Genomic DNA, 23,512 nt, shown 5'->3' on the forward strand with positions numbered 1-23,512 from the left:
TTTATTAATTTATTTTATAAAATTTATACCTTGCCTTTCTGCTTTTATAAGGGCTACTGAGGTGACTAACAAATTAAAAATATATTAATAAAACAACAATGGTTGTTGTGGGTTTTCCGGGCTGTATTGCCATGGTCTTGGCATTGTAGTTCCTGACGTTTCGCCAGCAGCTGTGGCTGGCATCTTCAGAGGTGTAGCACCAAAAGACAGAGATCTCTCACTGAGAGATCACGGCAATACAGCCCGGAAAACCCACAACAACCATCGTTCTCCGGCCGTGAAAGCCTTCGACAATACAATAAAACAACAACTTGAAAACCATTAAACCAACAATAACACAGCATCAAAACGATTAAAACCAGAGCTTAAATGCATGCAATTTTTCTGTTTGCTCAACGATCAAGCAGAGGCAGCAAGTTGGATGGATACTGTGTGGAGTAACCAGAAGTATTATGCATGCATGCATTTCCTCACTGAAAAAATTAGCATACATTTGCTGGACCGTGGCTATATTTTTATTTTATTTAGGTTATTTATAGTCCACCTTTCTCACTGAGGCTCAAGGTGGATCACACAGTGTAAGTTAATATGATCAAGGGTTGGGACATTCGAATAAAAATACAGTAGGGTATGGATTGCAGAAATTTGATAGCAAGCATAGATCTGAATACAGATATAAAATGTTCAGAAACAAAATATAAGTAAATTGACATGGCATAGTAAACGACCTGGAAACTCCTAGTAGGAGCATATCCACAGCAACAGACAGTACCTGGCCAGTACTACAGTCTGCACAGTCCATGTTCCTTTACCAAGGCATCTCTCTGAGCCATTTCTTACGACACAGACCAATTACCTGAGCACTCCTCCTGAATAATTCGTCATCAGTTTCCTTTACTACCTATTCAGGGGAAAATCACTAAACTGAGATGTGCACTGCAGGAGTTAAAGAACACAGAGCATATGAGATATTTCATAGACTTTCTATGGATATCTGAGAGCATTCAAAGGCAAAGCAGAAAGCTCCGCAGAAATAAGGCATCTGGTTTAACATTTCCCTAAAGCTGTGTATAAATCCCGAGTCTGTGGTAAGTTCTTTTTTGAAGAATATTTATGGCATGTATTGGCCCATGGCCTAGGTTTAGGTCATAATGGCATTTGAAGTTAAACTCTCTTCCATACAATTATTTGAATTATATTTCAATTAACGTGTCAATCACGACACGTGATATCATGCTACGCACCTGGAGGATCACATTCCAAGGGAATGGTAGTTATGGCATTCTACATTCATTTTCATAACTGGGACATATAAAAGGGTGTTAATGGAAAAATCTCAGAGAAGCAGCAATATCTCCGAGGAGCACAAACAGCGACTGGAGGAAAAGCATCCTATATTCCCAGTTATACAGGAAAGCTACAAACACAGAGGGGAAAAAGATAATGTGGATACCGGCAACTTTGATATCAGTGCTGGCCTGTCTTCTGATCGTGCACTTCCTGAAACAACTCTGGTCACACAAGAACTATCCTCCAGGGCCTCTTCGGCTTCCTCTCATTGGAAGCATTTGGCGGATAATACCAAACTTTTCTCAGGATACTTTCATTAAGGTATGTCCTTTAGAATTGTTAATCTGCTGAGTAAGAGGATGTGTAAAGAGCTTTTTGACTTCTAGTCTTTTTATGGTAGACATAGGCTACTTATCTGAAATGGATGCTCCAGCAGTCACCTATGCTGCCACTTATTTAAGTTCTGCCCCTGAGCCAAGACAACCTTAATAGCTGTAGAGATTTCAGAACAGATTGGATGCCTTGGTCCATCCTCTCAGGTGGATGTTTGTGCATCTGCCAGAAGAAGGGAGAGCCTTCCTTCCATTTCTTCAATACCAGCATATAATGCCCAAATCAGAGGATTTACACCTGCAAGAGGGAGGTGGAATGGGCTGTGCACAGGTAACCTCTAAAAATCAGTCCCAAGTAAGCAACCTGGTCTTCTTCTATGGGGTTTCTGCCATCCATCATATTGGTGGCTATGGAGGAGACAAACCTTCTAGCGGGCGCAGGGAAACCAGTGGCTTACAAATGCAGCATCAGCTTTGTTGTGTACATCAATTGCACAATGTTTCCTAAAGATAGATGATGTCAAATAAAATCTTTGGAACGGTCTGTAACAGAAACTTCTACAGAGGAAGCAGCCATTAGTGGTTTGAACAAGAAGGTTATTATTTGGATTCGTTTTCTGTTCATTTTTTGTTACTAGTTTTTTATGTACTCTTTAAAACATTTACTGGTTAGGAATGGATTAATTTTAGGTGGCTAGCTGTGTGGGATTTGAGTCTAGCGGCTCCTTCAAGACCAACCAGGTTTTCAGAGTATAAGCTTTCATGAGGCAAAGTATTTGAAGAAGGAGCTCTGACCCTCAAAAGTGTTGGACTTTTTGCAAGTGTCCAATGCTCAGTCATGAAAGAGTTAAATTGTTATTCTGTTTGTTTAGTCAGATAGCTAGTTAGCATAGGACCACTTAGGCTTCGAGTAAAACTTCCCGCCAGAGAAAGTGGGAGTCTTTAGTCTTAATGAGGGAATCCAGAAATGTCTTTTGGATGAGCCAGTTTACTGAGGGGGCAATTAGCTAGCAACATATACTAAGATTTTATTGCTCTTTGTTCAGAGTGTGCGAGTCTCTTCATCAGTATGTTCAGTCTCTAAGTTTCTCTCTAAGTGTCCTAGTCTAGCCATCAAGATGTAGTCAGAACGTGTTTATTATTTTTCCTACAAGTGTACCCTATTTACCCTGTTATGTAGTAAAGTATTTTTATAGAGCTAGAACCACAGAAGTCTGTTTACTTATTCCCACTGCGCTAATATACTCTGCTATCATACTCTGCTTACACACACACACACACACACACACACACACACACACACACACCCCTCATGGCTGGCGCACACCCAACAAAAAGCTCATACCATGAAAATCTTGTTAGCCTCTATGGTACCATTGCACTCAGAACCAGGGGTTGGATTAATTGTTATGGTTGACTTAATTTTCCACTGATCTCAAATGGGAATCCATTTCTACCTAGAATTACTTTTGACACAGCCAGCATGATGAACTTTCCAAGAAGTTCTTTTCCTCCTTCCTCGGGAAGTCCTTGAAATAAACACTTTACTAAGTGATGGGGAAGAATCTAGTTAGCCTCAAAACAGAAGTGAAAGACAGAAACTGCTACTTTATGAATCTGTAGTGAAGATGTTCCTCAACTAGAATACCGCAATTATATGGCCCTCCCAGCCAGCAGGCTTGGCTGCTAAGGCTGGGAGCCGGGTTTGCCACCGTGGAGAGGAAAGGCAGCCTTCCTCTTCCCCGGGCATCCAGGGATTGGCCAGGGGGCGGAGATTCAGGGCGTTTCAGCCTGCTCCACCCACCGGCTTCGCAGTTGCCACGTTGTGCTCTGCCCACCCACCTCTCCCTATTTGCAGTACAGGATTAGCCGCTCACTGTTAGCGGGGCCAGGTAGGAATTTTTTCTTCTCACCTGGATTGGCCCTTTGGGTGCATTGTTTTTTGCCTACCTTGCGCTGCGGGAATTTTGTTAATTGGGTGTGATGGTGCTGTAAATATTTGGTCACTGGGAGGATAGGATCTGGAAGAGCGGGCTGGTGACTCCCTTGGCACATTCTCATTAGGTGGAAATTGGGGTCTGCCAGGAGCGGTTGGTGAGGCTGTACGGCTGCCAGCTGCGAGGGCAGACTGCCAGGTGGGGAACCTGGACAAGGCCACCCTCAGGCTCCACGGCTGTGGGGGTTAGAGCCTGGCAGGGGAACCACTAGTCTGGCTCCTGGGTCCCAGCCATCGGTTAGATGGAACACCCCTGGGGCAGAGGGGGCTCACCCAGACAGGTCAAGGCAGAGGTCCAGGTGGCTCCCAGGGCTTGACCTGTACCGCAATTAGATCCCTTGCTGCAATGACAGGTTGTGTTATTATATAATTAATAAAGTGGCCCTTGTTATACCCAAACCTGGTCTCTGCCTTTTATGTCGACAGGGGGGGGGGAATAGAATACAGTCCAAAATACATTTCCAAATTCTAGCTGTTTTTTTGTTAGTGCTTCTAGCCTGAGGGCTATTTCATAAGTATGGCTGTATGCTGCTAAACATCGGGGCCTTTTGCTTGTGTCAGATCATATCTGCTTGTTTAATTTGTAGCTTTATATGTGTCATTTATTGCAAAGAAACACCACAGCAGTTTGAGAGAATGGAGGGGAAACAAATCTTTCCTTGTATACTGCCAAGCAATTTAAAATTTCACCTAGCGACACCTACAAAATTTAAGAAACTGGCATGCCATGACAAATCAGAATTACAAAAAAGTGTTACCTCACTGGAGATTTTTTTTTTAAAAAAAAGTCTTGGTGGCCTTTGTTTACTTCTGCACAGCTCTGGAGAATCACTCTGTTTTTCTGCTTGCATTTAATTTGTACGGAGGAGTTAGCTGTGTCGTCTGTAGTCGCAAAATATAGAGTTCAGTAGCACCTTAAAGGCTAACCAACTTTATTGTAGCATAAGCTTTCGAAAATCACAGTTCTCTTGGTCAGATTTAATTTGTGTTTTCCTTGTGTTAAATAGTGGACAAGATGTGGGAGGAGATAAACAGGCAGCCTGTCTCCTAATGATAACTTTTCCTGATCTTTGAAGCAGTCACCTGGGGCTGTTCATTAGCATGAGAGGCTACCCTTACCTTGTCATGCAGCAATGTGAGAACACACACCCACTCATCCTGGAAAGGAATTGAATGTGCACAACTTACCTGGTTATGAGTCAACTTAGAATTCTCAAGAAATAGGGGGTTTGGCCCCCTTGAACATTTAATGTGTCGTACAGGACAATCACACATGAACAAATGTATATGAACATTGATGCATGTTGCTGACCTATGATGCTGTATATAAACATTCACGCATGCAAACAGACATACACACATACAACTCTCCTGAGCAAGAAGTATGGTCATAGAAGTAGGAATGGGTGCAACTACTGTGGTAGTAAATGCATGAAGTATGTAATAAATTTTTATCCCCTCCTTGATGAATTCAGGGCTGGGTGAAAATCAATAAATGGCAACTCTATTTAGACAGAATGCTGTTAGTTGGGGATGGTGCCTTTGGAGTAGGGAGTAGTATGTTGTTTATTCTTGATGGGTCAGCTTTAAAATAGCAAGTCTATAGCTGGAGAGTAGTAGTTAAGTGGGGGCTCCAAGCCAGCACTCTGCTGGTTCAACTTCCGGTTCTACTATGAACTCTGCAGGTGGCCTTGGGTAAGCCAGTCCTCTCAGCCCCAGCTCCCCAACTGGAGTTAATGAAAACACCAATTTTGTTCACTGCTCGGAATGTGACACTAATCTGTTCAGATGAGTAGTATATAGAATTATAGAATCATAGAGTTGGAACCTCTATGGTCATCTAGCCAAGCCCCTGCACAATGCAGGAAATTCACAACTACACCCCCACACCACCAGTGACCCCTGCTCTGTGCCCAAAATACAAGCACACTATTGTCGATGACTTACCTATCAAGGCTCAAGTGACTTCAGTGATGAAATTTGTTTTATCAACATGGATTGGTGCATGAGCTGTGCCTTTTTTGAAAAATAAATAACTGCAGTTATCCATGCTATTGTCAGATCATTGCTTGTGGGTACACATGGAGGAACATTCAACATTTGGAGCATTCCAGTTGAGTGTAAAACACAAGGATGTATACTTAGGGGCAATCTTTAATAAAAGGGGCCACTGCCTAGTGTATACAGGGGTCCCAGATCTGGGCAATGCATTGTTGGAGTGGGGAGTCTCCCAGAAATAAACTGGTGGAAAGAATAAAAAACAATAAAATAAAAAACAATTTAAGAGTTTGAGTGTCCAAAGAAGGGTGCAGAAAGCACATCAATCCATGCGTGCTGAGTGATCCAATCCCTGAAGGTGATTTGGTGCAAAATGTAAAGGAAAGCAGGGCAGAGACTGTGGGCCAAGCTACAAGTGACGAGTGACACAGGTTGGACACTAGTCAGCTTCCCGCAAGTGTTGATGGGAAATGTAGGCGTCCTGGTCTCACAGCTTGGCTCTCCGACTGCTGTCCAGTGGACTTTTCAACTGTCACTTGTCCAACATTCCGCCAAGCTGCCGACATTTCCCGCCAAAACTTGAGGGAAGCAGACAAGTGTCCAACCTGTGTCAGGCGTCACTTGTGGTTTGGCCCTGAGACTGACTCAAAGTCTTCAAGGGTCCTTTGGAGAGTCACCAGGGAATTAGTAGGAAAGTCTGATGGAAAACTGCAGCAAAGTACCAGGATTTGGGTGGATTTTTGTGTTGATATTAAGTCCCAAGAGTGCAAAGATGTGGGCAATCCTGGACAGGGACTGGATTGAGGATGAGAAGTTTGGATTTGATTAGAAGGTGTGAGTCCTAGCAGCTGGACAGGGAAATTTTGTCAGAGTCAATAAAATGATGATAGCTGGAGCCAAATGCTGCAGAGGTGGCAAAAGACTGTGAGTGTCTGAGTCTGTGTCTAGGGATGCTGATGGGTTTATGATAAGGGCGAATGTTTGATGGATCCTTCCTTGCATCATTGAGGCACCGCTATAGTTTAGAACATGGCGGGAGGACTGATACGATTATTCTAGACTGACCATTTTGTGCAATGGGCTGCTTCATCAGATTGTGTGTTGTCCTCTGGAATCCCTTCATTAATTTGCTATGTAAATGTTGGGAGGGACCAAATTCAGAAATAAATGTGCAGCACTTTCTGGGGTTTTCCTGTGTTTGGGTATAGGCTGCATGCTATCAGTTGTGGTCGATGTGGGAAGACCTTTGAAGGTCTCTTGGAAACGTCAACTGATTCAAAATAGGGATCCCATAATTTTTTCAGGGAACCCGTATGGATGCACGGTGGTGCACTATTTTCAGAAAGAATCCCCCAAATCTTCCTAAACAGCAAGGAATTACAAGACTTTGTCTAGTAAACAGAGAGCAATGGGATTTGGCCCTGGGGGCAGGGGAATGATAATATAGGGCCAAGCTACACATGACGAATGACACTTGAATGGCAAGTGTATTTCTCCCTGTTCACTTGCCCTCCACTCAATCCACTTGCCGTTCAAGTGTCATTCGTCATGTGTAGCTTGGCCCAGAGTCTCTGCTACTTACTTGTTGGTTTGCTTACTTGTCATAATGGTGGATAGGGCCTCTGGCCTCTTGCTCACTGGTCGAGCTGTTCTGGTCCTTGGTGAGAGCAGGCAGGAGGGGTAAAAGAAGCAAGAGGGATTTTTAAAAATAAAATGAGGGTTTTAGTTGAAATACCAAACTGTATAGTTAAAAGGAACAGAGTCAAGAAAAAATAAATGGAGGGAATGCACTTAGAGTAAGGTGATTTGGAACTGAAAGGGGATTGGTTGGATGGGTAAGCAGCACACCTGAGTGGTGGGAATTTTAAAAATTCCAGACAGTTGGGCCAATGAGGAGTTGAAGAAAAAGTGAGGGAAAGAAAGACAGATGAAAAAAGGGACCTGGAAAACCTTGTAAAAGATAGCTGCCAAGGAAAGAGTATATGGCTTACATACAAATGGATAAAAAGTAAAGATTGCAATGTATTTGGTCAGAATATAGAAATCTTAGTAACAGCAGTTGAAGTTTAGAGCAGGAATCCGCAGTCTTGCTGAGCCTGTGGACACTTCTTGAATTTTGAGACTAGGGAGTGTGTACCACATATGGTTGCCACAGGGGCTGGGAACAAGCACAAAACGGCTACCATGGGGTGTTGTACCAGTAACAAAATATTGGGATGCTGCAAATAGGGATCCCAAGTCCCCCAGTGGGGGATCCCCACTTCAACCCTCTTGGCTAGCGGAGGTGGAAAGGCGGGGGGAACAGTCCTACTGGGCATGCTCTCAAGGTGGCACACATGTCACTTCTGGGAGTAATGTTGCACCGGCTTGGGAGCATTCCTGGCATGGTTGTTAATGCATTTCTTCTTCATTTGTATTTCCTGGTTTATCTACCGTATATACTGAAATTTGAATTTTTATGTTATGCCTGAAACAGTTAACCCTCTGCGGTCTTCCCAATTACACAAAAAAGGGCGGGAGTGAAGGGAGTGGTCATTGGAACTTTAACTGCAATTATAGGAGAGAGAACAAAATGCTGAAAATGGTTCCCTCTGGCTCCTCCCTTGAGCTGCAGAGTTTTTATAGCAATCACGACATCACAGTACGTGTGTACCTAATTACAATATGATTGGTTTACAGATTATATTTCAGTTAGAAATTTCTGTAGACATGTCACCTTTTTTAGTGCAAAGTCAAGTCATGTTACATTTGTCCTACAGAATAAGCCATGGTGTGAATTTGTTACTTTTCAAGAATTCCTTTCTGCCTGAACATATCTGGCAAAAACACAATGCTAGCCTGTACCAATAGCATGTTGCCAAGTAGGCCCCCTCCCCTGCTTTGAAGCCTGCTATGAACTGTGCTAAAGTTTCCTGCGTTGCTGTTTTACTGCTACACCAAAGACTGCTTTGCACGTGTGTGTTCTGGTACACGTGTCAGTTTCCTGCCTGCGTGTCAATTACCTTGCTGCTGTTATAGACTGTGTAGTTTACTGACTCCATGTTTGGTTAGCTGCACAAAGGACTCTCTTTCTGGGCAGCCCTGCCCTGACCTATATCTGGAATTCCCTGTGTGCGTTTGGACTCTGTTACAAGTGTGCCCCGTGCCTGCATTGCCATCTGCCACGGACCGTGCCTGTTCCCTGCTTTGGACTGTGTTTTAAAGTGTTGTTCCCGCTGCCTCCATGGAAGCCTGCCTCATATGGGCCCAAGCCGCTGCTAGCAGCTGGGCGCCTGCCGGGGAAACCTCCAGCGAGCCTGGCTAGGCGCTCCCTGGTCAGTTCCCGCCTGGAGCCTCCCGCGGGCCGGTCCCCGAGCTTGCCCTCGCTACCGGGCAGCCTGCTATTCAGCCCCAGCTATGCCCAGCCGGCATCCATGTTCTCAGGCAGACAGAAGACCCTGGGAAGAGGACTGCTTTGAGAAGCCATTTCGGTGAAGCGGGCACACCACGTCCGCAGCGAGAGCCCCTCGCCCCGCTCTGCATATCTTAGGAGCCGCCCTGGAGAAGGAACTAAGTGCCGACCATCCCAAGCACTTAAAGAATGCATCTCAAAGAAACCTCCGCATTCCAAAGCTGATGACATCAGGACAAGCCCTGTCCGCTGGAACATCCTTTCAGCCCACTTGGATTTCCCCCTCCCTCTTTTGTCCCCTCTTCCTGAGGTGTCACTTATCACAATCTGATTACCAAAGTGGCCCATCCAAGCCATTCAGTGACCCATTAGACCCTTTGTTTTAAACTGTGAGAACCACCAAGTACAGCACCAGCCCCAGGGTACGTTTTGGGGTATTTAAGCTGGTCTCTCAGACCACTCGGTCTTTAGGCCATTCCTATCCAGACCCCCCCTTTTCTGTCCGTGGCTTAGGCCATTCCTATCCAGACTTCCTTGCTGTCCGTCTGTGGTTCCAGTGCTGGCATTGGGCCACCTCGCTGTTGTGTCTCTGCTTCGCTTCAGGATAAGTGAGTATTCCCCCTATCATCGTTGGGAACCAGCTAATGCGAACGTCTCTGTATTTCATACTCTGTATTTCTTAGACCTTGTATGTTCTTTGTATGATTGTGCAAGATAGGCTTACGCTACACTCAATACACGTGTTTGGACCTTACTCCTTGTCTGCCTCTTTTTCACTAGAGTGTCTGGGATCGGGACCTCCGTAAACATAGGTTATGATCCTCGCTTAATATTAATAGTTACAGACTGCTATAGCTAATTCCCCATTATAATAAAGAGCAGTTCTGGTAACAGTTTACTGGTGGAGAATGCGGGCATAACCCAGTTCGTGTGAATACACGTGAGTCGACACGCGTGTCTTCAGCGAACTGACTTAGAGGAAAATTTTCCAGACCTCAGTGTAAGGAGCGCAATTTAGCTCAGGGAATTAAAAGTGTGAGTGTGTGTGGCTCTAGTGAGCAATTCTATCTTGTGGGTTGGCTTTTCCCCATTTCCTCCTTCAGCCAGCTTTGGACTACTTGCCTTTTGTGGTGCACCGCGAGGCCCTCCAGCCGTTATAACCGATGTACTGTGGGTGAGGACCTCTGAACTGGTGAAGTTCCTGGCCACCTTCCGGGCCGCCTAAACGCGTCTATGTGGGTGGGATCCCAGAAGTAGGCTCTATAGATTTATATATATATCCTGAAGCAGCACATATAAAATTCTTTTCCGCCCTCCCCCGTCTCTCCTAAGTCCGTCCAAACCCCGTTCCTGCCAGCACTTAGGCTTCAATCCCCGCTCCGGAGGAAACGTGAAGGGATCGTTAGTCCGTTTGGTTAGTTAGCTTTGGGAATCTGAAGCCAGGTTCCTGAAGCCCCGCGGCAGCCGGCCGCACCGTGCTTAAGAGTTTTAAGGAAGACTCTTGGGCGCCTTTCCGCTTGCGAGTTTTAAGTCAGACTCGTGGGCGCACCTCGCTTGGGAGTCAGTGGGACTCTTGGGCACACTTTTGCTTGGGAGTTGTTAGAACTCTTGAGCGCTTTTCCGCTTGGGAGTACAGTAAGCTTTACTCCTGAGCACTTTTGCTTGGGGACTTGCAGAGGCAGTCCTTGAGCGCTGTAGTCTTTTGGTCGAGGCTTGGAGACAGTTTAATCGTTTGTCTCTGAGCGTGAGGCCTGGGGACTTTTTGGAGTTTAGTTCTTGGGCAGAGAGCTTGAGAGCATTTGTTGGCTTCTGAGCAGAGGCTTGGAAGCACTTCAGTTCCTGAGTATAGGCTTGGGAGCATTTCTGGTTGCCTAAGCAGAGGCTTAGGAGACCCCTTAGTTGCAGTTTCCGGGCAGAGGCTTGGGAACACTTTCTGGTTTTCTGAGCGCATAGGCTTGGGAGACCCCTGAGCTGTGGTTTTCCGAGTATAGGCTTGGGAGACCCCTGAGCTTTGGCTTCTGAGCAGAGGCTTGGAAGCACTGAGAGTTTTGGTTCTTGGGCTTAGAGAGCTTGGGAGCACCTTCTGAGCCAGTAAACTTTTCCTGGTCCCGTGGCTTGTAGGCAAGCTTGAAACGGGAATAGGAATTTTCCTTCTCCCCCGGTGGAGAAGAGCCGAGTGTAGAACCCTTAAAAATCCCCTTGTGAACCTAAAAGTAGGACCTTAAAACCCCCTGGTAAAAACCCTTGAGGACCTGAGGGAAGGATAAACCTCCCAAAAGGGACATAGAGAGGAAGAAGTTGTTAAAACCCTTGAGCAGCTTTAATCGCCCCACCCCTGGTGTCGCTGATCTACTCTTTAACCTCCCCCGAGGTCAGCCTTAAACTAAAAAGAAAAATGTACCGGGCAGCCCCCACCGTGCCCCGCCTGGAGAAGTGGCTAGTTAAGAAGGGAGATTGCCCTTGGGAAGCCGGTTCCTTCAAGGGACCCGACCCACTCCAGATAGTTAGAAGTGCCTTCCAAGATTTTTGTGAGAAGGAGAAACCCAAGTCGAGCAAGAAGGACAGATACGGAGCTTGGGCACTTTTCACTGCCTTACAGGACAGCGTGTCCCTGATAAATAAATTACAGATAGCGCAGGAAGATAGTGAGCAGGAGATAGAGAGGCTCAGATTAGCCCAAGACAAAGAAAGGAAGGAGCTAGAGGAAAAAGCAAAGCGAGAACAGGACGCCCTGCACCTAGAAATCCAGAGTCTCAGGGCCAAACTAGCCGAACAGGAAAGAGACCATGAGGAAAAGGCAGTTGAGTGGCGCGCTGAACGCGTCAATTTCATATTGGAAAAACAAGGATTAACCACTGCCCTCCAGGACACCCAGCACAAGGCTGAAGCGGCCACCGCTCGTGCCGACATGGCTGAGCATGCAGTAATCGAGGGACAGGAAAGAATCGCTAAGCTAACCCATGCCGCCCAGTTCATGGCAGAGCATAACCACTCCAAGGTAACCTCCGCTGACCACTCCGCTTGTAAGAGGGAGCTAGAGGCCCTAAAGCAGCACCTGGGAATGCAGCAGGCCGTAATTTCCGCCGTGCATCCCGCAGCCCTCTTGGCCCTCCCCGAAGGTAGTACCGACAACTGGTCACCCCCTTCGCCCCAGTCTGCGGAAGCCCCACAGCCCCTCCACCCAATAGCCACCAAGGAAATTGTATCCATGGACGAGGATGGCAGGAAGACAGACCGAGTTGTTAAAGAAACCCGCAATTGGAGGCCCGATGAGCTCCAAGCCATAGCAGATCGCATGGGACCCCTAAACCGAGACACGGCCATCCAGTGGTTCACCCATGTGACCACCTCCCAGCCCTCCGCTAGTGGTTCCGATGTGGCCCAGCTGGCCCGCCAATGCGCTGCCCCTGAAATAGTCTCGGCCCTGAACGCCTATATCTCTAACCGAAGGTTAGCCACCCGCAGTCAGTACGGAGCAATTAAAGAAATTTGCGCATTCCTGTGGCCCACCAAGAGTTTGAAAGCCCTGTACATCGCAGAGCCCTGTACATCGGAGAGGACCCAGAGGCATATTTAGCCAGGAAGCAGCTTCTTGCTGAGCTAGCAGATGAAGTAGATTTAGATGCAAGCGATGTACCCGACTTTGACGAGTTAGAATTCAGGAGAGCAGTCTTAGATGGACTCAATAGTACCACCCGCCTAGCACTAGCAGGAGTGGAGCCCGGGAGCATCTCATGGGGAGACCTGGAAGCTCGCATCAGAAGCATTGCTGGCCTGTTGCGAGAAACCGGCGCCATCCGCCATGTGAAGCCCCCGGCCTCTTGTAGGAAGGAGAGCGAGCCGATAAGTGCAGTCACCTACGCCAATCATGGCCCCCACTCCCAATACCGACCACAGGGACGCAGCCCGTACTCCGAGGCAAGGGGAGGAATCCTGAGGGGAAGGAGCGGCAGCTTTAACCGGGGAAGGGGACCGAGGGACTACCGCCCGGGAGTCTCCTTTGCGCCCGCCCCGAGTTACAGTTCCTCCTCCCAGCAAGGACCCCACAAGCCCCGACTACAGGATGCACCCATAGCCCCTTCTCACTCGCGAGCATCGCACCCGTACCACCATCAGGTCTACCCGCCTCCAGATCAGTCTAATGCTTGGGGAGCATCGCAGGGCGACCACGAGGGCTACCGGGACCGCGGCAGCACGCCCCAGTCCAGGGACTCCCTCCGTTGGGAACTTTGGATGCGCCTCAAAAACATTGGAGCGAACATGGAGCTCTTCGACGGAAAGCCCACGTCCGTTCTAATGAAGGCGATCATGGAGTGGGAAGACCAGCAGCAGCCCCCAGTACCTCCGTCGGCGCCCCCGTTACCGCCAGACCCTCCCTTCTCGAGTCCCCCGATAGCTGCGGTCCGGGAGCGCCCGAGCCCCAACAACCCCTTTAGAGGAAGCGCCGCTTCCACCGACCAGGGTGCAGGATCAGAATAGGGTTGCCCCGAGTCCCAGTCTCCCTCCGTGGGCATAGTTGCCAAACTAAAGCCGGACACATGGGGGAGACCGACAGTGAAGGCAGGGATCGGGACTCCCGGGGAAAAGAAGAAGCCTGCCACCCTCCTCATAGATACCGGAGCTTCACTTAATATACTCCGGCCCACCTTAGTCACAAAGGGTACTCAGACCCCCACAACCATGCAGCTCGCCGGTTTTGGAGGCGGCATGCAGGAATCCCCGGTCTGGCAGGATATCCCCCTCTCCGTTGGGAACCTGGCCACCCGGATTTCGGCATGCGCAAACCGGGGAGAAGACGATGGACTTTTGGGCATGCCATTTTTCCGTGCCGAGGGACTGACCATTGACTTAGCGAACGGGCTCCTGTGGCGCATCCCGGGAGGCCCAGACTTTGTTAATGCAGTCCATCGATGCGCAGCCCTCAAGGCCCCCCTTCCTCTCGCCCCCATCACAGGAGACCCCTGGGTTCAGGACTTTCCCGAAGTGTGGGTGACAGATAAGGCCGAGTGTGGGATGGTGAAGGGCGCCTGCGTCCTGATCGAAGGAAAGGATCCCCCTCCCCAAAGACAGTACAAGTACCCAGCAGAAGCTGAGGCAGGGATAGCCAAGACTATAGAAGGACTCCTTGAGTGGGACGTCATACTCCCGATGCAGTCCATCTGCAACGCCCCATTGTGGCCAGTTCTGAAAGCAGATGGAGTGACCTGGAGAATGACGGTCGACTTCCGTGCCCTGAATGCCACCACCCCTCCAGTTGCCCCGGTTGTGGCCAAGTATAATGAGATCCTAACGGCCATTGCCGCTGGGTCCCGGTTCTACTCGGTCATAGACCTGGCCAATGCTTTCCATTCTATCCGGTTGCATGAGTCTTGCTGGTACAAGTTCGCGTTCACTTTCCGCGGCCAGCAATACGCATTCAAGCGGACACCCCAGGGATTCCACTCCAGCCCCAGTATCTGTCATGCCCATGTAGTTCAGATGTGGGAACACCTCCAACCCTCCTCGAGGCCCCACGTACTGAGCTACGTGGATGACATTTTAGTCCACGCCCCCACGGAAGAATTAGCCCGCCAAATCACCAGGGAAGTCCTGGAACTCCTCCGCGAGACTGGGTTCAAGGCAAGCAGGGAAAAGGCCCAACTGGTTCAGACCAGCGTCAAGTACCTGGGTCTGACCCTGGGACCCGAGGGTCGCACCCCGGACGCCCAGCGAATGGAGGTCATTTCCAAGCTGCCTGCACCCACCGATGTCCCCTCCCTCAGAGCCCTTCTAGGAACTTTTAACTTCTCCCGAGACTTCATTGAGTCCTTTGCAGACAAAGCTCGCCCCCTTTATGCTCTCCTCAAGAAGAACACTCCCTGGGAGTGGGGACCGGAGCAACAGACAGCCTTAGCCGAGCTGAAGCGCAGTCTGGCCGCAGCCCCGGCCCTAGCCCATCCAGATGTTACTCAGCCATTCTTTATCCAGTTAGCAGTATCAGATAAGAGCATAGGAGCCACGCTCACCCAGCAGCAAGCAGGAACCGCTAGAGTAGTAGCCTATGCCTCTCGCAACCTAACCGCAGTAGAAGCTAAGTTTAGCCCATGCGAGAAGACATGCCTTGCTCTGGTTTGGAGTCTGACCCATTGGGAATTTATCATAGGAGGTTCACGCACAATAGTTCAGACTACTCACACGCCCCTCAAATATATTCTGTCGGGAAAAATACAAGACGGACAAGTCTCAAACGCCCGCATAGCCCAGTGGACCCTGGCCCTGGTCAACCGCGGAGTAGAATTCAAAAAGGAGACCACTGAGCCACCAGCCCCCTATGGCCTGTTAGTAACCGGGACCGAGCACGAGTGCCCCCTGGACCCGCCACCGCAGGTTGTCTGGCCAGTCACTTGGGGAGTCCCGCTAGAGGAAGCCCGACAGAACGGCTTCACATGCTGGTTCTGTGACGGCTCCTCCTTTCACGTTGGAGGCTCTCCTCGGACGGGCTACGGCGCCGTGCGAGTGAGCGACGCCCATACCCTCAAAGGTCCAGCCCGCCCCCATTCCAGCCAAGCGGCTGAGGTGCAAGCGCTTCTGGCAGTGCTTGAGTTTGAGCCCCCAGAAAGCCCACTTGCCATTTATACAGACTCGGATTGGACGGCCAAAGCCGCCACGGTCTGGCTCCCGGTGTGGCAGAATCAGGGGTGGAGAGCTAGCGATGGGAAACCCGTAGCCCACCTACAGCTATGGCAGCAAGTAGCAGCACTCCTCCAGTCCCGCTCAGGCCCAACGCAGGTGACCCATGTCAAGGGACACCAGAAGACGAATTCAGAGACCGCTTATTGGAATGACCAGGCAGACCTTGCAGCCAAGGCAGCCGCCACTGAAAATGCTCCCCTGCTGGAATCAGCCACCGATTGTCCCCTCCGCCCTGTCACCACCCGGGCACAAGCCCGCAGCCAAGCTCAGGGAACCGCAGGAACACTAGACCTAGCACAACTGCAGCAATCTGACCCAGAAATAACTGACCTCCTAGCCGCAGGAAGGGATCAGACAGGGAGACTCATGATCAGAGAAGAGGAAGGCATAGTTTGGGCAGTAGATACAGCCGGCGAACGCCATTGGGTAGTACCATTGGAAGTTAGGGCTGACTTAATTCAGTTTGTCCACGAGCAGGGACACCGAGGCAAGGATCTGACTCTGGAAAGGGTAAAAGAGGTTGGTTGGTGGCCTGGCATGCGCACCGAAGTAGCGCAATGGGTAGACAACTGTCTGTCCTGCGCTATGGTCAATGCAGACCCCACTGGACCTAGAGCCCCCCTCCAGCACCAGAGAATTGACGGACCCTGGGCTCGCATACAGATTGACTTTATCGGCCCCCTTCCCCCCACTGCTCGCGGCAATCGCTACTGCCTCACTGTCATAGACCCCTTTAGCAAATGGGTCGAAGCGTTTCCGTGCAAGCGCAACAATGCAGCCACCACAGCCAAACTACTATTCAACAATGTCTTTTCAAGATGGGGCATTGTGCGAGTCATGGACTCCGATTTAGGCTCACACTTTATCGGAGAAGTTACACAGGAGCTTTGTAAAGCACTGGGCATCCAGCAACGGTTCCACATAGCCGGCCACCCTCAGGCTTCAGGCGCCATAGAAAGAACCAACCGGACCCTCAAGGAGGCTCTCCGCAAGATGGTTCGCTCCTCCGGGAGAGACTGGGATGAAAAACTCCCCATAATCCTAATGGCCATCAGAGGCACTACCGCAGTTCACGGGCTCACACCCCATATGGTGATGACAGGGCGAAGAATGCAGCTCCCGGAAGCCTTCTGGCTAGATACGCAGCTCCCTTCCGATATGCAGCCCGTAGTGATTAATGACGCTTGGGTCCAGGATCTGCTCTCATCCATACACGCCGTCCACATGCAAGTGGCCCAGAAGTTGGGCACAGCTCAGAAGGATATGGACCGCAAATTAGGATGGGTCAGGAACCCCAGGCAGTGGGAAGAAGGGCAGCTCGTTCTGTACAGGAAGTTTTCGCAAAAGGCGCACTCACTAGCAGCCAAATGGCAAGGCCCAGTCCCCATCACAAAAAGAGTCTCCCCAGCTGTCTATCAGGTAGCCATCCAGAGAAAGACAGGAGGAACGTGGCTAAAATACTTTCACGCCTCTCAATTAAAAGAATGGAAAGGGAAGCCGCTGCAAACCGCCCCTCCTGTGTATGACCCTGGGGGAACCGCCACCAGCCCAGCCCCCCTCTGCCCAGTGATTCGCCAAATATCCCTTCACCCTGGGCCAGAGATACCCTGTGTCCCCTTAGATAAGACCTTTGTAGCTTTAGTATAAAAGAAACAGTAGGATATGTAGATGTAAGAGTTTTTCCAGTTCTATTCTTTAACTTCACTAGGCGGGCCCCACAGTTGGGACCCTTAGGGAAAGACACGGCAATCAAAGCCAAATAGGACCACCACCGAAAGTGATTCTTAATTGGATTGTAAGCCGCATGTTCGGAAAAAAATTGCACAGGCAAAAGAGATTTGCTGTGTGTGAAAGTGGTTGGAGTGGCGTTAGCCCCAGGGTGCATACATTCTTTCGAACATAGTGGAACCACCAAATAAGGTGATCCCTGTATTCGAAAATATATCACCCGCCGTGCTAGTGAAGATCCCGCATCTACGTAGATTCGGGGTCTCACCTGCCAGACCCACGCTTTCGCATGATGGTCGGCTTTGGCTTTGAGGGCCGTGCCTCCCCTGGAAAAGGACCCCCAGATAGACCAACATCCCTCTTTTACTAATGTTCATATTCGTCATGGTGAGTTGCTATACGGCGCCACCATCTAGTACGCTTTAGTGCAAAGGTAAAAGACCCGCCAGTATTTTGTAAATATGTGCCCCCTGGAATGTGTTATTGAGGTGCGTTCGCCACGCACAAGGGGCAGCGTACCTCATTTACATAGCCAGGATCCCCCACGCCAAGATGACCCCCGATTCACCCAGACCCAGTGGCGCCGGCAGATCTCGGCCGTCTCCGCCGCTTTTCGATAAACGCCGCCGAGCGCCTTCGGCTCCACTTCGGCCCTTTCCGCCAGCAGCCGCCCGCCCCACGTAATCTTTTCCCTTGCCCGTACCGCACAAGGGAAAAGAAGGGGGGGAGACATGTTGAAGTTTTAATGAAGCCCTGCCAGGCCTTCCAAGTGAGGGCAACTCAAAAGTACCCCACACCCGTATGCCTCTTGCTCCATGTATTTTTCTTTTTGCTCAGTGCATTTTTCTTTTGCTCAGTGTATTTTTCCTTTTTGCCCGGTGTATCGTTTTTTTTCCTTAACTAGAAGATGGGGCCTCCCGAGGGAGTCCCCCCCAAAAATTGGTTGTCCTGCAAACATATGACGAAGGCCTATTTTTGAAAAATTAAAACGAGGGCCCCCGTCTGCAGCAACCCTTATAGTTAATGGAAACCGCTCTTTAGTTTTTTCTTCCTTTTAAAGCGGCAAGGCCAGGCCGAGCCGGACCGATAGCTCTCAGCCCGCAAAATAAAAGCAGCCCGCCACCGAGCAAGGGGCACCTGGAGGCCACATAGTCCAGGCACCCAGGGACCCCTGGGGCGAGTTTGCATATTCCCGCCTAACGCACAGCCGACTCTTGCTCGACGTAAAGACGTTTCCCCCCTGAAATATACATGCTTTAGGAAGAAGCCCCCGCACAGGAGTTCCCCAGAGCAACAAGCTGGAAGGCTCGCTTAGTGCCCCTGGGACTTCTCGTTCGAACCCCGCTTAACATACAGTGCTGGCAGAAAAACGCCCTCCCTTTTCTTTTTCCCTACTTCACCTCACTCATTTATTTTTGCTGCAACCAACTCAGGGAACCTGTACTTATATCCGCAGGTCTCCCCAGGATATTTTCGCCACAGAAAGGAAAGGAAGGCCAGGAGATGAGGCACCTGGCTACTCTGTGTTTGCTCGTGCTGGCAGGCACCCTAACAGAGGGACGCCCGTCCAAATTAATGCCCTACCCCCACTGGAGATGCATCAATACCCTGGCAGGAAACGAAATGATGGTCTGCAAAGTTGTACAGCAGAGCAATATGACCACCCCCACGGACCGCACAAACTTCCGCAGTTGCGAAGAGCAGTGGATCCGACCCCCAGAGCTTGTCATTTTATGTGTGGGAGTAAAAACTCTGTCCCAAGAATCAGTGTGTTACTCAACTACCGATACGGTTTCACCTCTTGCTCCAATTCCATGTATGTTTCTTCCCCGTATCAGGCCAGCCCCCACCGCAGTCCCGGTGGTAGACAAATATACCACCCCTGCCAACTTCGAAACCTCGCCATTTGTCACTGAGGCTTTCGGACCATACTGTGAAGTTATTTTAGTGTCGGCCGCAGTATGGAAGGCAGGAGACCCCTTTAGAATGACCATCCTACTAGGCACCACTGCCACTGAGTCTGCATCAGTCACTATCACGCCCCCTTCAGGCACGGCTCTCTCCTTTGCTATAGAACGCTGGGAGAACCTGACCTGGATTGTAAAGGAGGAAGACCTAGCCAAACATGGCCCACCCGATTGGATACTGGTTCAGCAGACGCCCGAATGCCAAACCAAGCCCCTAGTAGAGAAATTTCACCGGCTTGGGCTGCTCTTTGTAAATTTGACTCACGAACCAGGCAATTATTCCCTGCTGATCCGGACCCAGGAGACCCACACCATCCAAATTGACCCTTTGATTGCTAGCAATGAACAATTAAGCCAAGGCGGCACGCATATAGTGGGCTCCCATGTTTTGAAAACTGACATTCGAGAGAGAGTTCTAGTCCGCCCGCAAATGTCTTTAAAAGAGATCCGCATAGACTTAGCTGAGCTGAATGTAACCCAGAGGCTGCCGCAGTGCGCTCCCTATCTGGAGGCCGGTAGCAAGGGTTGGAATGCATGGCTGCAATTGTGGATCGATCCCTCCCTCTCTCTCTCGCGTGCCAGACGAAGCATTGCCGACTGGACTGCTCCTGCAGCCGGAGGCTTAGCAATCATGGATTCGGTCAATATTGAGACTCTCGCTAATAAGTTTGCCCATGTCACGACTAGCATCTCTGACTTAGGTAAACCGGTGGTGCAGTCCCTAAATTCCATTTCAAATGGGCAACACGAGATCAGCTCCATTTTAGTTAACTGGGAGAGTCAAATTGAAAGAGATTTTTCTCTGCTGCTCAAGGGAACACAGTCTTTGGAACGCAACATGTCAATAGCCATGGCATGTATGCAAGCCCAACAATTAAATCAGGCTGTGGCCATGGGGCTAATTCGGCAAGCCACGGACGGGCACTTGCCCCTGGAAATTAAAAGATTGATTATGCCCAAATTGACACCTGTAGAACTGGAGCTTGAATCCTGGTGGTCTCTCGTAAATTCCTCATTCTCACCGACCACCCAGGAGCTTAAATTATTTTTATTAACGGCCAGTGCGCACGAGTCATTCCACGTGTATCCAGTCGTGCCTCTGGGACTCCAAGTCAGCGACACCGAAGTCCTCTACGCCCGCCACCCTGACCATTGGGCCCGCTTCACCCCGACCGGATGGCACCTCGTCAGCCTCCAAGGGTGCCAGCATCGAGACCAGACCGGCTTCATCTGCCAGGACCAAGCCTTTGCACCTCATCACCCCTGTGTAGCCCCGCAAGTCGACGCCCTCAATGAGTGCCCTTTCGAGGTCGTCCAGGAGAACAGCTCCGCTGTCGTCTACCTTGGGAGAGGATGTGCCTGCGTGCGAACGGCCTGCGACTTTGTGATCCTGAACTCGTTCCAGCTGAAGCCCGTGATCCCGGGAGTCAACCGCTGCTTCTGTAACCTGTCTTCGGTGGCAGCCTGCGACTTCACCTACACGGTACCGGTCTGGACCCAAGAAGAGATCCTGGTGGCACCCTCCATCTATCGACATGTGAAGCCCATTCCCCTTGGCATCGGTCTGGAGCTAATCCACGAGCTCCTGGCCCACCCCCAGCTCCACCGCACCCTCCAGAGCATCCAGAGGGACGGGGACACCACTGCTTTGGTTGTGTCCCACAACGGAAAGGAGATTTTGGACCTGGTCCAACGAATCAAGACCACCGGTGAGCACTCGTGGTGGGAGACCCTCTTTGGCTGGAGCCCCACTGCCACTGGGATTTACAATTTGGCTTTGCACCCAATCATCGTTATTTTGGCCTTTCAAGTTTTGTTATGTGCCTCACTACTTTATTTGGGCTGTTGGAGCCGCCGACAGCTCCAGCAACTCCAGCTGTCTTACCGTTTGGATCATTACAACCCCGACCTCCTCCTGCCCTAATGGTTATTCTTGGCGCCCTCCTTTAACCCGTGTTTGTTTTATTGCTTGTGCTGGTATGAACTATGCTTGTATTTCATTATGTGTACGGATCCTGAACCAGCCCCATGGACGCTTTGCTGCCGGGCACCGCTCCGAGGCCCTCTTGTGGACTAGAGGGGGACATATTTCTCTGCCTCCCAGCCCACGGCCCGTCTCCAGACGACCGCCAGCAGCGCCACTTCCATGAGGACTAGAACTGTGTGTCTGAAGCCCTTCTCGCCGCCCAACCGACCCTGCTCTGTGGATTGATGCAGACAACAAGGGGGGGTGGAAGTGTGTTTTGGAGCACATGGACTAAGCTTGCTTGTTCTTGTAAATATGCAACCCAGTCCAGCAGCTGTACTGCGGACTGAGCCGTCTGTGATCTTTGTTACTCTATGGTTTTATGAATTTCTCTCCATTGCTTTTATGAATTTTAACTCCCATGAATTTAGCCCCGAACTAGTCCCTCTCTCTATCTATTGAAAGTGCGCCCATGAACTTTATCCCTATGAATTTGATTTTAACCTTGAATTGCCTTCTTAACCCGACTCCCTCCGCCGAGGCAGTTCTAGTCTATGAATTTGATTTTAATCCAGCCATATTGATTTGGTTTTTAATTGCAGAGTGTATTTTTCTGCCCCCATGAGCCCTTCCGCCGCCTACCCCTCATGAATTGTTTCCACGCACTTGCTTTTATTCTTGCTGCTTTTGACTTCATGAACTATTGCTTTTAATCACATATATGTATTTATGATTTTAGCCATTTATGAATTACTCTACCCTTGATGAATTATGCCATGCTTGCACATTTCACTTTACCCTGTATGAATTGCTTTCAATTGTCCTTGCTTTTAATCCTATGTATCTATTTATGATTTTAACTATCCATGAATTAATCCATGTATATGAATTGCTCCTGGTTTTTAGTGCTTTTAATCCACCATGAATTACGTATGAATTACCTTCATCCATGAATTAATCAATGTACACCAATATGAATTATTGCTATTTATATGCATGAATTGATCATTGCTGCCTATTACTATGAATTACTACTGCTATGAATTATTACTATTTATTCTGACAATTGCACTTAGCACACCCCCTGGTGTGAACCCAGAGACCTGCAGCCCATTGGCTGATCTAAATTGCACTTATTCGGGTAGGTGGTTCTCCAAACTAAATTTTTGAGTGACGCCTCCCCCTCCTTCCCTTCCCACTCCTTCTTCGCTCGAAGCTCGACCACTGGACATTGCCAACCACCTCGCCTTTGAAGCCAAGTTCGGAGACCCGCGCGCCTGACGTCCCGGGGTCTCCGAGGGGGGGAATTGTTGCCAAGTAGGCCCCCTCCCCTGCTTTGAAGCCTGCTATGAACTGTGCTAAAGTTTCCTGCGTTGCTGTTTTACTGCTACACCAAAGACTGCTTTGCACGTGTGTGTTCTGGTACACGTGTCAGTTTCCTGCCTGCGTGTCAATTACCTTGCTGCTGTTATAGACTGTGTAGTTTACTGACTCCATGTTTGGTTAGCTGCACAAAGGACTCTCTTTCTGGGCAGCCCTGCCCTGACCTATATCTGGAATTCCCTGTGTGCGTTTGGACTCTGTTACAAGTGTGCCCCGTGCCTGCATTGCCATCTGCCACGGACCGTGCCTGTTCCCTGCTTTGGACTGTGTTTTAAAGTGTTGTTCCCGCTGCCTCCATGGAAGCCTGCCTCATATGGGCCCAAGCCGCTGCTAGCAGCCGGGCGCCTGCCGGGGAAACCTCCAGCGAGCCTGGCTAGGCGCTCCCTGGTCAGTTCCCGCCTGGAGCCTCCCGCGGGCCGGTCCCCGAGCTTGCCCTCGCTACCGGGCAGCCTGCTATTCAGCCCCAGCTATGCCCAGCCGGCATCCATGTTCTCAGGCAGACAGAAGACCCTGGGAAGAGGACTGCTTTGAGAAGCCATTTCGGTGAAGCGGGCACACCACGTCCGCAGCGAGAGCCCCTCGCCCCGCTCTGCATATCTTAGGAGCCGCCCTGGAGAAGGAACTAAGTGCCGACCATCCCAAGCACTTAAAGAATGCATCTCAAAGAAACCTCCGCATTCCAAAGCTGATGACATCAGGACAAGCCCTGTCTGCTGGAACATCCTTTCAGCCCACTTGGATTTCCCCCTCCCTCTTTTGTCCCCTCTTCCTGAGGTGTCACTTATCACA

The 23,512-nt window shown here is 49.8% G+C and overlaps 1 protein-coding gene across 1 annotated transcript in view; it reads left to right on the top strand.

Moving 5' to 3' along the window:
• The first annotated feature begins 1,362 nt into the window (after positions 1-1,362).
• The window catches only part of LOC129332444 (cytochrome P450 2J4-like), a 61,040-nt gene continuing 38,890 nt past the window's right edge, over positions 1,363-23,512 (top strand). The window contains exon 1 of the mRNA XM_054983578.1: positions 1,363-1,611. Within this exon, the coding sequence (XP_054839553.1) occupies positions 1,444-1,611 (168 nt within the window). The 5' untranslated portion in view covers positions 1,363-1,443. The remainder of the gene's footprint in view (positions 1,612-23,512) is intronic.

This window comes from Eublepharis macularius, chromosome 6, assembly GCF_028583425.1.
Source record: "Eublepharis macularius isolate TG4126 chromosome 6, MPM_Emac_v1.0, whole genome shotgun sequence".
Lineage (NCBI taxonomy): Eukaryota > Metazoa > Chordata > Lepidosauria > Squamata > Eublepharidae > Eublepharis > Eublepharis macularius.